Source organism: Hydra vulgaris, chromosome 09 (assembly GCF_038396675.1).
Source record: "Hydra vulgaris chromosome 09, alternate assembly HydraT2T_AEP".
Lineage (NCBI taxonomy): Eukaryota > Metazoa > Cnidaria > Hydrozoa > Anthoathecata > Hydridae > Hydra > Hydra vulgaris.
The window spans coordinates 40,940,044-40,953,117 of NC_088928.1; the positions used below are offsets into that span (position 1 = coordinate 40,940,044).

A 13,074-nucleotide genomic window follows, 5' to 3' on the forward strand; every position below is an offset into this window, starting at 1 on the left:
TTCCACTCCTTAAGGAAAATGCCTGGAGTTAAGTCCTCTCCTTGCAGTTTTTTAGTCACTGCAATTGGATGTTTTAGCAATTCTTTAAGCTCTTTCACCTGTTTCAATCGGCTTTTATGTAGCATCAATTGAGGATTAGCCAAGTCTACGAGAAAGGGTTTCAGTTCAACCAAGCGTTGAATCATTAAATAGGTACTTCCCCATCGTGTGACTTGATCAATAATTGCCCCTTTTCCAGCGCGTCTCTTCAAAATTGAGTCAACTTTAGGAGTTCTGGCTGCAGTAGGCAATTTTCTCAACTTTTCAATTAGTGCAGCAGCATGTCCTTCTTGCAGACCATCCCGTATAGCCAGCTGTAGCGTATGCATAGCACAGCGCATGTGATGAATGCGAAAACGTATCGACATCGAAGTTTCAACAAGCTCATCTAAACTGGCATGTTGCTGTTCATCTGAAGCAACTTCGGTTTGCTCCTCTGTCTCTATACTGTGTTCCTCTATTTCAAATATATCTGTTTTTCTGAGCCCAGTATGTTCTTCTAGCTGCCTGAAATAAAGCTGGAGAAATTCGCTGGTGTGATGAGCTTTGGTGTCTTTTACTGCCAATGTCTTGGTAACTATTTCATTATTTTATTTTAAGAAACACAAAGTGTCCTTTGAGAGATTCTTTAAGTTCTTCTTTTTGTTTAAAAGCTTCTTCAATCACTAATTTTCTAATACTCTCTCTCTCCAGAGAAATGCTAAGCTTGCAGGCCATTTCTCTATTAAGACCCATAAAAGCTGGTTTTGAAAATAATGATATAGGCAAAATTTGAGGGCTAGAGTTTGATACTTAAGCTTTAGACTGACAGAACAAAAAATATTTTAATGAATAATATATATAAATTCATATGAAATTTATGAAACTTTGAAAGATTTTTTTTAAGCTGGAGTCGGAGTTGGTATAATTTTTCCGACTCCGACTCCAGCCAAAAAGAGCTCCGACTCCGACTCCACGACTCCGACTCCACAGCCCTGCTTTTAACTGATATCGATGAGGAATCAGACAAAAGTAAGAGATATACATAGTTACAAAATCCATTCCATATGTATATACATATATATATATATATATATATATATATACACACACACACACACACACACACACACACACACACACACACACACACACACACACACACACACACACACACACACACACACACACGCACACACACACACACACACACACACTACACACACATCTTACTTTTTTGTAAGCAGCGATTTATCATATTTAGGCATTTTGAAGAATTAAGAGCTGCAATGTTAGTTCATCTGTTCACAGAGGAGTTTACTATATGTCTTTGACACGGTAAGAGTTTCATCTTAATCATGGTTATTGTAAATATTTGGTTCAATATAATTTAATTGTAACTTTTTATCTTGATTTTGGATCTTGATGTTTTATCTTGAATTAGGATTATTAAAAAAATAGCTGTATTTAAATTTTGTTTTTCTTTAACACTCAACTTTTTCTACAAATGGTATATGGTAACATGTTAATAATTTGAAATGTGGTAACTGTTAATTCGTTTATTACAAAGCAAAGTTTGTTTGAATTCCGCCAATTCTGTAGCGGGAGAAGAAGGGGGAGGGGGCAGCACACTCCCTGATTTTTTTGATAAAAAAAAAATTATTTCTAAAGGTAGTCAATTTCCGAAAAAAAGTAGAGGGGGAAGCCACGTGTATTCCTAGTTACCCTGGCGTTGTTGCCCGCGCAAAAAAATATATATATACCAGTTTTTCAAAAATCCGAAAAAGGTTTCAATTTGGCTTCAGTCTAAACAACAGATTTTGGTTTTTTGCTGCACTGTTTTATTTTACCGTGTACATACATAAAATACATTTATATGTTAAACAAATTTGTATATATAAAAAAAAAAATTTATAAAATTTTGTAACAACTTATAATTTTTTTTTTAATATATCTCTAGAAAAAAAAAAACAAGCCCCACCAGTTCTAGGCAGTTCTAAAAAGAAAAAGTCTGTTCTACTTGCATTCCATTGCCTATTTTCTTACTTCAAGCGCTTTTTAAAATGAAAAAACATTTTAACCTAGATAATTTACTCTATAAAAAGCCATAAATTTAAATTCTTTTATTATATGAATAAAGTTGTAAAAACTTTTTAGTTGAACCTTTTAAACAGGATCTACCAACTAAGTGCATAATGTGCAACTAATGTGCATAATGTTTATAAACTAATGTACATAATGTGCACCAACTAATGTGCATAAACTGATGTGCATAATAAGAATAATGTTCATAAATAATGTGCACCAACTAATGTGCATAAGCATAATGTGCACCAACAAATGTGCACCAACTAATGTGCATATTTCTTTTACCAGGTTAATTTTTTGATTTTCCCGTTTGCACAAATACTTTTTTTTTCACTGCAAAATATTCTATAATATTTTTCACAGCAAAATATTCTTTATCTTCATTAGTAGTATCTAAAGAATATTCAGCAATTCATCATCACCATTAATGATTTATTCAGAACTTCATCATCATTAATGGTCGAGTATAATTTAGTTCTGCAAAAATTATCCAATCTGTTATTCAAACTTTCATTGCCAGAGCAAATTTAGACAGTTGTTCATACCAAAACAAAGCCCCAAAACCAAAAAAAAAAAAAAAAGCACATAAACAATATTTGTGAATGAAACACATAATTATTTATGTTAATTATTTAATGTTTTTTTATAAATGTAATTTGTGTCAAAGGTAAAAAACTTCTCCTTAGAATCACACATAACATAAATTTTAAAGAGGCTTAGAAACAATAAATCCTGTCAGATAAACATCATTACCACTTATACTTTACCGAGCGATTTAGGTCTGCTCCATACAGCAGTAAATTTAGACTTAATTACAATTGGCCAATAACAAACTACACCCAAAATTTGTAAAGCACAAGTATTTTTGAAAAAGTAATATGAAAATAGAGGTTAGAAAATGAAATTCAAATTAATTTTAAAAATAATTAAAAAATAGATAACATACTATTGTAGAAAATTGGTAAAGAACAATTAATAATCATTTAAATTGACACAGGGGGGGGGAGGTAGACGAAAAAAAAGCGTATGTACTTTATGGACGACCCCAAACTTAATTTTAAAATCTTATTGCAAAATTTTATAACAATGGAATGTGTAAAAAATTTACTTTTTCGAAAGATAGAACGATTTTAAAATATCCATTGAGAGTTAACATTTGTTTTTGGCAATTAAGAGTAAACTGTTTTTGATGATAAATAAACGAAAGTGGAGAATTTCAGTCTTAAACTATCACGCAAATTTAATTTTTGAATGAATGAACTTTTGATCTTTAGCTTCTCGGTGTAGTTAGGGCAATTTACAAATTATTCGAATTCTTTTATTTGAAATTAGCATGATTTTATAAGTATTATGTCCAAACAAAACCTTTAGATGTTATAATTTTTTTTGCTTCAGGTTTTTTTAATATTTGAAGAAACTTTTTTCTTTTTTATATAATTTTCAAAGCCTTTTTACTGCCCCTAAAAATGAATCTAAAGAACACCATTTTAGAGCCTTAAGATCACTTTCTTCGGCGTTAACATGAATTTAGTTAAAATCTTTTGAAAAAGTGCAATAAGATCCTAGTTCTAATAGGTTCTGATGTATATTAACTATATATAGTTGTCAAAATACAATATTTCTACCAATTTTCACAAAAAATACTAGAATTTCGACCAAGAAAGAGCTTATAATTAAGAAAAGGCGCCAATAAACGATCGGAACAGATCATATTATTAAACTATGATGTTCATTTTAAGTAAATAGGTAAATGTTCATTTTACCTAAAAAACGTATTTACTTAAAATCTTATTCAAATTTGGACAAGCGATTGGGATGCTCAATAATTATTTACTAATAGTGTGTTATTTGCAACAAAAGCGTTTATTAAAGTCGTTAGTAAAATAGTTTTCTTATCGTAATTAAAGTAACATTTGTCCACCGGTAAATTCATATATTCAAAAAATGTCTTTAAATCAACTCCTTATCTTAGGATAAAACTAAACAAGATAAACACAAATGATTAAAACGATGATTGAAAAAATGATGACTAAAAATCATTGTTGCGGCACCGGTTTTAACTAGGGATAAAGAGGGAAGGGGGAGGGGGAGAAAAAGTACTCAAAAACATACCCCTCCCCCCCCCCCTCCAATGTTGCCGGAAAAAAAAAAGAGGATATCCCCAAATAATCTATTATTTTTAATATAACAAACCATAACGATGCCTAACTAGTCTTTGACACTTCAAAAAATAATAAACACCAAATATTAATTATTGGTTTGAAAAACAATGTTGTGAGACGACACCAATTTAGGCAAAATAAATAGTAAAAAATTATAAGAAACATTTAGACACAATAAAACACTCTTTAGAACAAAAAACGAAAGAACAAATTAAATTTTATGTACAAGATATATATAGAATATAACATACTATATATATTAGAAGTAGATAGAATATAAACATCCATATTTATATATACACACCTGTAAAACTACGAGCATACATACATCATACATGTAAAACTACATGCATATAAATGTTTGGTATACTTTAGTATTTTATAAATTTATTATTTCTAATAATTCTTATATTAAAATTCTTACTTTAGCAAGTTTCCTATCCAATGAAAAATTCCTCTTCTTTTATATTTGTTGTCATCGTGATCAAAAGATATATCAACTTTAGCATCATATCGAGTTGAATCAACAACTTTGTGAACTGGAGCAGTATCTTAATAAATCAAACTATCTACTTAATACAGCAACAAAACTTTTTCAAGAGAAATGCAATAAGGAAATTTACCTATATTATCAGTTTTTTCTTATTAGAAAATTCATAATGCAGAAGCTGTTGTACATTTTTTTACCAAAATTTTTTTTTTAAAAAAAATATCTTAAAAATCTTTCAAACAATCAAAAATATATATTTTTATTAACTTAGAAATGCATTAGCATATTTATCAAAATCAGCATTAGTCATATTAAATATTAAATAAATTATATTGTCATTAAATATTATAATATCATTAGTAATATTAGAGAGTATAATAATATTTAGTAAAGTTAAATTTTAGAAAATAAACAAACTTTTTATGGTTTCATATTTTTAGATTTAAGAAACTCTCAGCTGAAATAATTGTATAAGAAGGATGTTTATTACAATAAAAGTGAATTGTTATTGTTATTTTAAACAATAGAAATAATTAAAAAATAACATAAAAAACTATATTAATCCAGTAAACATCCAACCATCTGATTATTATACAGTGTTCATAACTTATTTAAAATCGGGTGTTTACTTGGAAATTTTATTAATAACATACTATCATTTAAGTACTTCTCTCGAACATTTTATTAATAACATACTATCATTTAAGTACTTCTCTCAAACATTTTATTAACAACATACTATCATTTAAGTACTTCTCTCGAACATTTGATGATGGAGCAGACTGTTTTGACAACGGCACAAAAGGGGTTTTTATAGTAGTTGATAGCGGTTTGTAACTTGATATTGGAGTTGATGTTTGAATATTTGTTTCTGCTACAACTGGATGCATTATAATAATTTACATGTAAAAAAAAAAAAATTAAAAAAGTCACATATAAAAATAAGTTTGTCTAAACATTACAGATTAAAATTGTATATTTAAATTAAAAATATTTTTATTATAAATATCAAGAAAGGTACCTGGAGTTACAGGTCTAACTTCAGATTTCTGCTCAACCTAAAACATTATTTTTGAATTTATAAAAATGAAAATACCTTAAGTTTTTAAGTATTATTTAGTGTAGTGTGAATAACAAAATTATTCACAAAAATAAAAATTAATCGCAAAATTAGACTTTTTTTTAAAATACGATTAATATCCATGTTGTAAATAACCATGGCAGGTATACCATTTCTATAAACAAGTTTGATTTTCTAAGCAACTTTCCTTGAAAGCTGTAAAACATTGAACTAATAGAATATTTTTTAAAAATACAAAAAATGTACCAACTTAATACTTAACTTGTACCAATAATTTTTTAATGTTAACCTTTCCAAGGCCAAGAGAACCTTTACAGTCAAAGGGGCTATTTTCACTTAATAGACTTTAAAAAAGATTGAAGTTTTTAAGTTATTTAACTCAAACTTAATTACCTCCAAACATAATTATTTCAAAACTTTAATATTTTCTAATGTCTAATAAGTAAATAAAACATTGAAAAAAAAAAGATCTGTTAAAAACTTTTGAACCTGCATTTGATATTTATCTAACAGTTGCGCTTCAAATGTAGAACATTTCACTATCTACGAACACACCAGCGACGCTTTTAAATTAAAAAAATACATTATCTTTATGCTTTAATATTTTCTGTTTAATCATCTTATTTAATCATTTGTTAAGATTTTGTTTCTCTTTACAGTTTATGCTTAATTTTTTCTGTAATTTAGTTTGGTTTTATTGGCGCATTTTTGAAACTCGCAAATTAGACAAAACATATAAAGAGCTGTGGTCAAGTTGTAAAAACAAAATATTATATACGTGGTCATATAAGGTGAACGTATGTCTCTACTCAGAAGGCTTGTTATTGTGTGTGTATTCTAAAAACATTATTATTTGTTTGCAAAATGTTATAAAAAATGGCATATATTTTATCATATTGACTCAAATAAGAATGTAAAATTCTCTAATAATGAATCTTATACTATTTTTTATGAGAACTTACAAAAGCTCATTTATAAAATGATTAGGGGTCATCCATAAATTACGTCACGCTCTAAGGAAGGAGGGGGGAGTGATTTTGTGACGACTCATAGGGACTTGTTACTAAAGTGTTACGATTTTGTGACGAGGGGGGTAGAGGGGTATCAAAAACGGTCGAAAATTGCATGACATAATTTATGGAAGACCCTTTAGAGTGTAGTATTTACTATATGTTGGGGGTTTTATATTGCCAGAAAATTTTAGACTTTAATTAAGATGTAATTTGGATTGAATTATGATTTTATTTTAACTATTGCAAATCCAAAATAGTGAATTTTAAGTATGTTATCAAATTTAATGAATGTTATCACTTTTGATGAATTGCCTAAAACCATTATTTTAGAAAGGAAAGAAGGCTATTACAAAATAAATCTTTTGATAATAAACATAAAGTAAGCATGCAAAATGCAATTATATGTTGTAATTGCAATACCCATTAATGATATAAAAAAAATTAAAAACATTAATAAAACTTTAGTAATATTGTAAATTATACTAATACATACTAATTTTTCAGGTTTCAATCCAAGACCACGCCTTCCCCAGGCAACAGCTGTAAGCCTTTGTCTTACAACATCAGCAACAGGAGATACCAATGCAGTGCTTGGAAAAACTGGAGCCTTAATATTAACAAGTTGCAATTTAAAATGCATTACTGCTCATTAGAAGGCTGCAGAATAATATATGAAATATAATAGAATTTAACAACCACCAAATATGTAGCCTCAGAAACATAAAATACAACCTTGCAGTCTGGACACTGATATGATGCAGAACTAGCATTTTCTGAAAATTTTAAAGCCCATTTATTGAAGCAATCCCAATGAAACAAATCTAAAGTAAATTAAAATATTTAATAAAAAAAAAAGACAAATAAAAAAGAAATGAAAATTGAAACCAAATATTTCATCTAAATAAAATTATATTAAAGCAGCAGTAAAAATCTTCTTTTTTTTTGACTGTATCCAGTGTAAATTTAGGTTAAATTTTGTAGACAGTGTTTGATTAGTGAAGACAGAGTTTGATTAGTGAGGTTGGATTAGATAAACTGCTATTTGATTTCAAGTCAATATAAATGAGATATGAAACTCAAGGCATGATGTGTTGTTGCCTAATCTGCAGAATTGGTCATTTGAAGTTGCAAGAAAAGCATCCTCTTGAAGAGCAAACCATAATTGAGAAAGAACCAATTGTGTATTGTAGCACATGCCTCAGCCCTTTAGGAAAAGCCCCACCAATGGTCTTAAACAAAGTTCAGAGAATACCTTTAATCTTTAGTAGCAAAAGATGCCAAACAAATTGCATCTCGAGTTATTACCAACCAAGTATTATCTCTTGAGGGAACTATTCAACTTGCAAAACCATCTGACATACCTCTAGTTACAATTATTTATTATTAATTATTACTCCCAGTAAATATTTATACTTAAATAAGTTTTACATATGAATTGAAGAAAAATCTTAACTATTAAGAAAAGAGACTAGATAGATTTCAGGAAGTATATTTTTGATAAGTTTCTAACCTTTTTAAAAACAAACAATTTGATAGCTTTACACAAACTTACTAAAAAAAGTTTATTATAAAATATAAAATATTCTTTTTTTGGTTTTAGTTCAAAGTAGTGCCCAGCTATCATCAAGCACTCTAAAATTGACCACTCTAGCCTTTGTAAACTTCTCTAGCACTCTGGCCTTTGTAAATGTACAATTAAATGGGTCTGTCAAACAACAGAAACTTGTTAGAACTATAAACTAAACATCAAGCAGCAAGATGATAGATTCAAATTTTTACATGAATTTTCTAAGAACTGGCCAACACTTGATTAATTTCTCTCGATCACTGAGATCACAGTGACAAATTCTTGTTGCAATTTCAAAAGCTTTTCCAGAAATTTATTCCAATATTGAAAAAACGTGGTCATTAATTAATGCAAATGGAGCTAAACTAAATTTAACTTGCAATACGAAAGTTGCAAACATATTTTTTGGTCTTCAAACCCATCCAAGTATGCACCCTTGCAAATGATGTGATGTCAAAGCCATGCGTCTTTCTAAATCTAGAAACTTGTTCAATCAAATCTAGCCACAACTCTTTTCAGCAATCTGGCGATGTTGTTGCCAATGCAAGCTGTTTGGCAATGTCATTTAAAAGGCAATCATCAGCAGGCTTGACAATATGATTTCAGAAATCATCCCACCAATGAAATTGCATCTTTTTTTAGGAATTGTCAATCATGTATTCAAGATCCTTAAAACTGCTTGGATAGAAGCTGTTATGTGGTTAGCTGCCCTTTACATTTAACTAAGCCCATATCATGGGGGCAAGTTTAAGGCAAATGAATGAAGAAAGTTTCTTAAAAATGTGGATGTACTGCAGTAACTTCCTATTACAAACATGGTTCACAACATTGCTAACATAATTAAAGCATTCAAAGGTTTTAAATTAGTTGTCAAAAATATTATGTAAATGATATTTTTATTTAAACCAAATAGTAACGCCCAAACATAAGCATACTCAGGATTCTAAAATCATTTCTTTTAATCTTATGCTTCCACAAAACTATCCATACTATGCTATTGTATGAGGTTTTTCTTGATATTATTATATTATGTTTGTATTGGATAAAGTTTTTTAATATTAAAAAAAAGTTGCACCTTATTGTCAAATTTAAAGAAGTTACTCTAAAATTGTTTAAAACATACTAAACAAAAACTAGTATCCAAATTTGAAAAGTTTGAAATAAAAAGTGGTAAAGGATGTAAAGCAAGATGTACAGGTGTAATTTAGGTGGCAAGAATGAAAGTACACTTAAATAAATGTTGTCATGAAAACAATGCAGAAAGTGATATAAGCAGGGTTGTATGGTTTTAACCAAATGGTTTAAACCATTGGTTTAAACCATGGTTTAAACCAATTTTAAAAATGTTGGTTTAAACCAAATTAATGTTTTTTTAAAAAGATTTGAACTTACAACAGGAAACTAAAAGAGGGTTATGTTCACAAATAAAACTAATCTTCAATATAGAGGATTTTTTTTGAATCCATGAATTTTGTTTTTGTTTTTTCATTGAATAGAGTCCTCAGTGTTATTATAGAACAGAGCAGTAATAAATTAGTAATAACACTTATTTATCTGTTTTCTTCTACAGGCTGTTTCTCCTTCAATAGGTTCATCAAGAAGCATTGCTTCCTGATGAACTTATTTCATCAAGAAGTTTTCTTAACGATATATATATATATATATATATATATATATATATATATATATATATATATATATACATATATATATATATATATATATATATATATATATATATATATATATATATATATATATATATATATATATATATATATATATATATATATATATATATATAGATATATATATATAGATTTATATGTTTAGCAAAAGTATAAGTAGTTATAACATAATTTATTGATACCACAAAAATGTCTCAAAAAACTGGGCGCAAATGTGATATGATTTGGTTAAAATATACACAAGTGACTGTTCCGGAGAGAAAGGGGTGTTGAGCAGTTTGTAATGCGTGTAGAAAAGAAATGGAAGGTCAAATTCAAAGGATGCATGAACATATAAAAAAGTGCAAGCAATCACAACCCCATGAAATTATGGATTCAATTGAAGATCAACAACTTCTTGAAGGTAATTAAATGACAGCATTGTCATTTTAAATTTTATACTTTCCCTAAATTGTAAACATATATATTTAGAATAATTCAATAAACTGCAATTTCATTTTAAAGGTAACTCACCATCAAGATCACAACAACAAATGAAAAGGTTTCAGCCCAATTCAACATCAGCTGATAAATATTTGAAAATTGATAAGTTTTTCACACGAACAAGCCTCAAAGAGAAAGATCTATTTGATCTGCAACTTGGTAGATTTATATACAGTACAAACTCTAGCTTCAGAACAGTTGAACACAAAGAAATTAAAAAATTTATCAATATGCTTTATCCAGGATACACTCTACCTAATAGAACTCAAATTGGAGGAGAATATTAGATAGAGTTTACAAAGAAGAAATTGAAAAATCTAATGTATTGAATGGAAAAATTGTAGCCATGTCTTTAGATGGCTGAAGTAATGTACATAATGAACCTATAGTTTGTATCTCTGTAATTACAGATAAAATTAACATTTTAGTAGAAACAATCAACACTTCTGCTCATTCACATACTGGTGAATATCTTACACAATTAGCAAGAGAAGCAATAGATTCTGTAAGATGTAAATTTGGATGCACAGTAAAAAGCTTTGTGACTGACAATGCAGCTAATATGAAATCAATGAGACAAGAAATGTCATCTGAAAAAGATATTATCATAACTTATGGGTGTGCTGCTCATATACTGAATCTTTTAGCAAATGATCTTAACATTGAAAATGTGAGCAAGCATGTTACACAAATAATAAAATATATAAGAAATAATTATCAAGCTGGAGCAATTTATAAATTAGGCGGAGGAACAAAATTGCCACTTCCTACTGAAACTCGCTGGAATTCTGTATGTGATTCACTTGAAAAATATCTCAACAACTGGAGCATCATTTTCACAATGTTTGAAAAAAATAAAGACTTGGATCCGATGATTGGTAAAAAAGTAAGGGATATACAGATATAGCGAAACGCAGAGGATTTATTAAAAATATTAAAACCAATTGCAGTAGCTCTAGATAAGTTTCAAAGTGATCAAACAAAAATAAGTGACACTGTTAAAATTTTTAAAGATTTGATGAACAGTTTATCATTTTTATCCAACGAAAAAAAAAAAATTGAATCTAGATACCTTCAGACTGTCAGTGATGCTCATTTACTGGCAAACATACTAGATCCTAGATATTTTGGATATAAACTTTCTGAAAATGAAAATGAAGCTGCCATGAATTTCGCAGATAAAGAGTTCAAGAATTTGTTACCAATAATTTTCAAATTAAGATCCAAATCTGCTCCATTCGATAAAAGCTATTTGTATAGTGAATCTGTTTTAAAAAATGTATCACCAATAGAATGGTAGAAATCTCTAAAAATTGTGAATTGTAACATATTGAAGGTTTATTAAATGCACCAGTTTCTAGTGCTGGAATCGAAAAAAAATTTTCAACTATTGGCCTTGTTCATTCTAAGTTTAGAAACCAATTAGGGGTAGAAAAAGCAGCAAAGCTTGTATTTATATATAGAACATTAAATAATGATGTATTGAATAATTTTGATGAAATATAACAGTAATATTGATAAAGAATATAGTTTACTCAAATAAAATGCGTTGTGCTTTTTTTTTAATTTAAATGGATAACTAAATACAACATTTTTTAATAAAAACCTAATTTAAACCAAAAAAACCATGGTTTTTTTGGTTTTTTTAAAAAAAACCTATGGTTTTTGGTTTTTTCCAAAAAAAACGGTTTTTTTGCAACCCTGGATATAAGATATAAAACTTTATAATAATAAATTTTTTTTGTAATTAGTATTATTTAAATATTTTTAAAAAAATTGAATTTCAAACTGCTTTTTCAAACAGTCAATTTGATGTTACAAAGCAACCCTTAGGATTATCATTAGTTTCAGCAAAAAAAATTTAATTTAAATGTTACCAGGAAAAAAAAACCACAGACAGAAAATATAAATAATAATGATCTGTTATTTTAAAATGTTAATTTAAATGCCTCTGTACATTAACTATGTCCATTATGTATCTAAATATGCATGTATGTATGGTGGTATGCAGGTATGTGCATTAAGTATATCATTATGTATCTGTCGATTATAATGGTCTATTAAATAAAAATTTAATTTAAATGTATCTGCAAAAACATTACGGATAGTAAATATAAGTAATAATGGTTATTTAAATAAAAATCTTAGTTCTGGGTTATTATCACAGGTTGTTAGAACAAGTCAGACTCAAAAGGTCACTTTTGATGAGCAGATAGCAAAAATGATTAGTGCAAGAAATTCATCATTTCAATTAGTTAATAATACAGAATTCCTAAAACAACTGAAATCATTGATGTCTATTAACTGAAACCATTGATGTCTACATAGTAATAATGATGGTTGGTCAAATGTTCACAAGAAGCCTATCATTTCTGTTACAGTTGCAAATGAAACCAGTGATATCTATTTAGTGACATCTTGAAGTTTTCACACTTGTCAATCTTGAAAAACCAGTTTTCTCAATTAAAAAAATAGAGCCTGAAT

At 28.3% G+C, this 13,074-nt stretch overlaps 1 protein-coding gene across 1 annotated transcript in view; it reads right to left on the reverse strand.

Annotated features, from left to right (window-relative positions):
* The window catches only part of LOC100209984 (zinc finger protein-like 1 homolog), a 51,594-nt gene that overhangs the window by 16,455 nt on the left and 22,065 nt on the right, over positions 1–13,074 (reverse strand). Inside the window, exons 3-7 of the mRNA XM_065805712.1 lie at positions 7,585–7,673; positions 7,346–7,459; positions 5,780–5,816; positions 5,498–5,638; positions 4,693–4,819 (exon numbers count right to left, since the gene is read on the reverse strand). Of these exons, the coding sequence (XP_065661784.1) occupies positions 4,693–4,819; positions 5,498–5,638; positions 5,780–5,816; positions 7,346–7,459; positions 7,585–7,673 (508 nt within the window). The remainder of the gene's footprint in view (positions 1–4,692; positions 4,820–5,497; positions 5,639–5,779; positions 5,817–7,345; positions 7,460–7,584; positions 7,674–13,074) is intronic.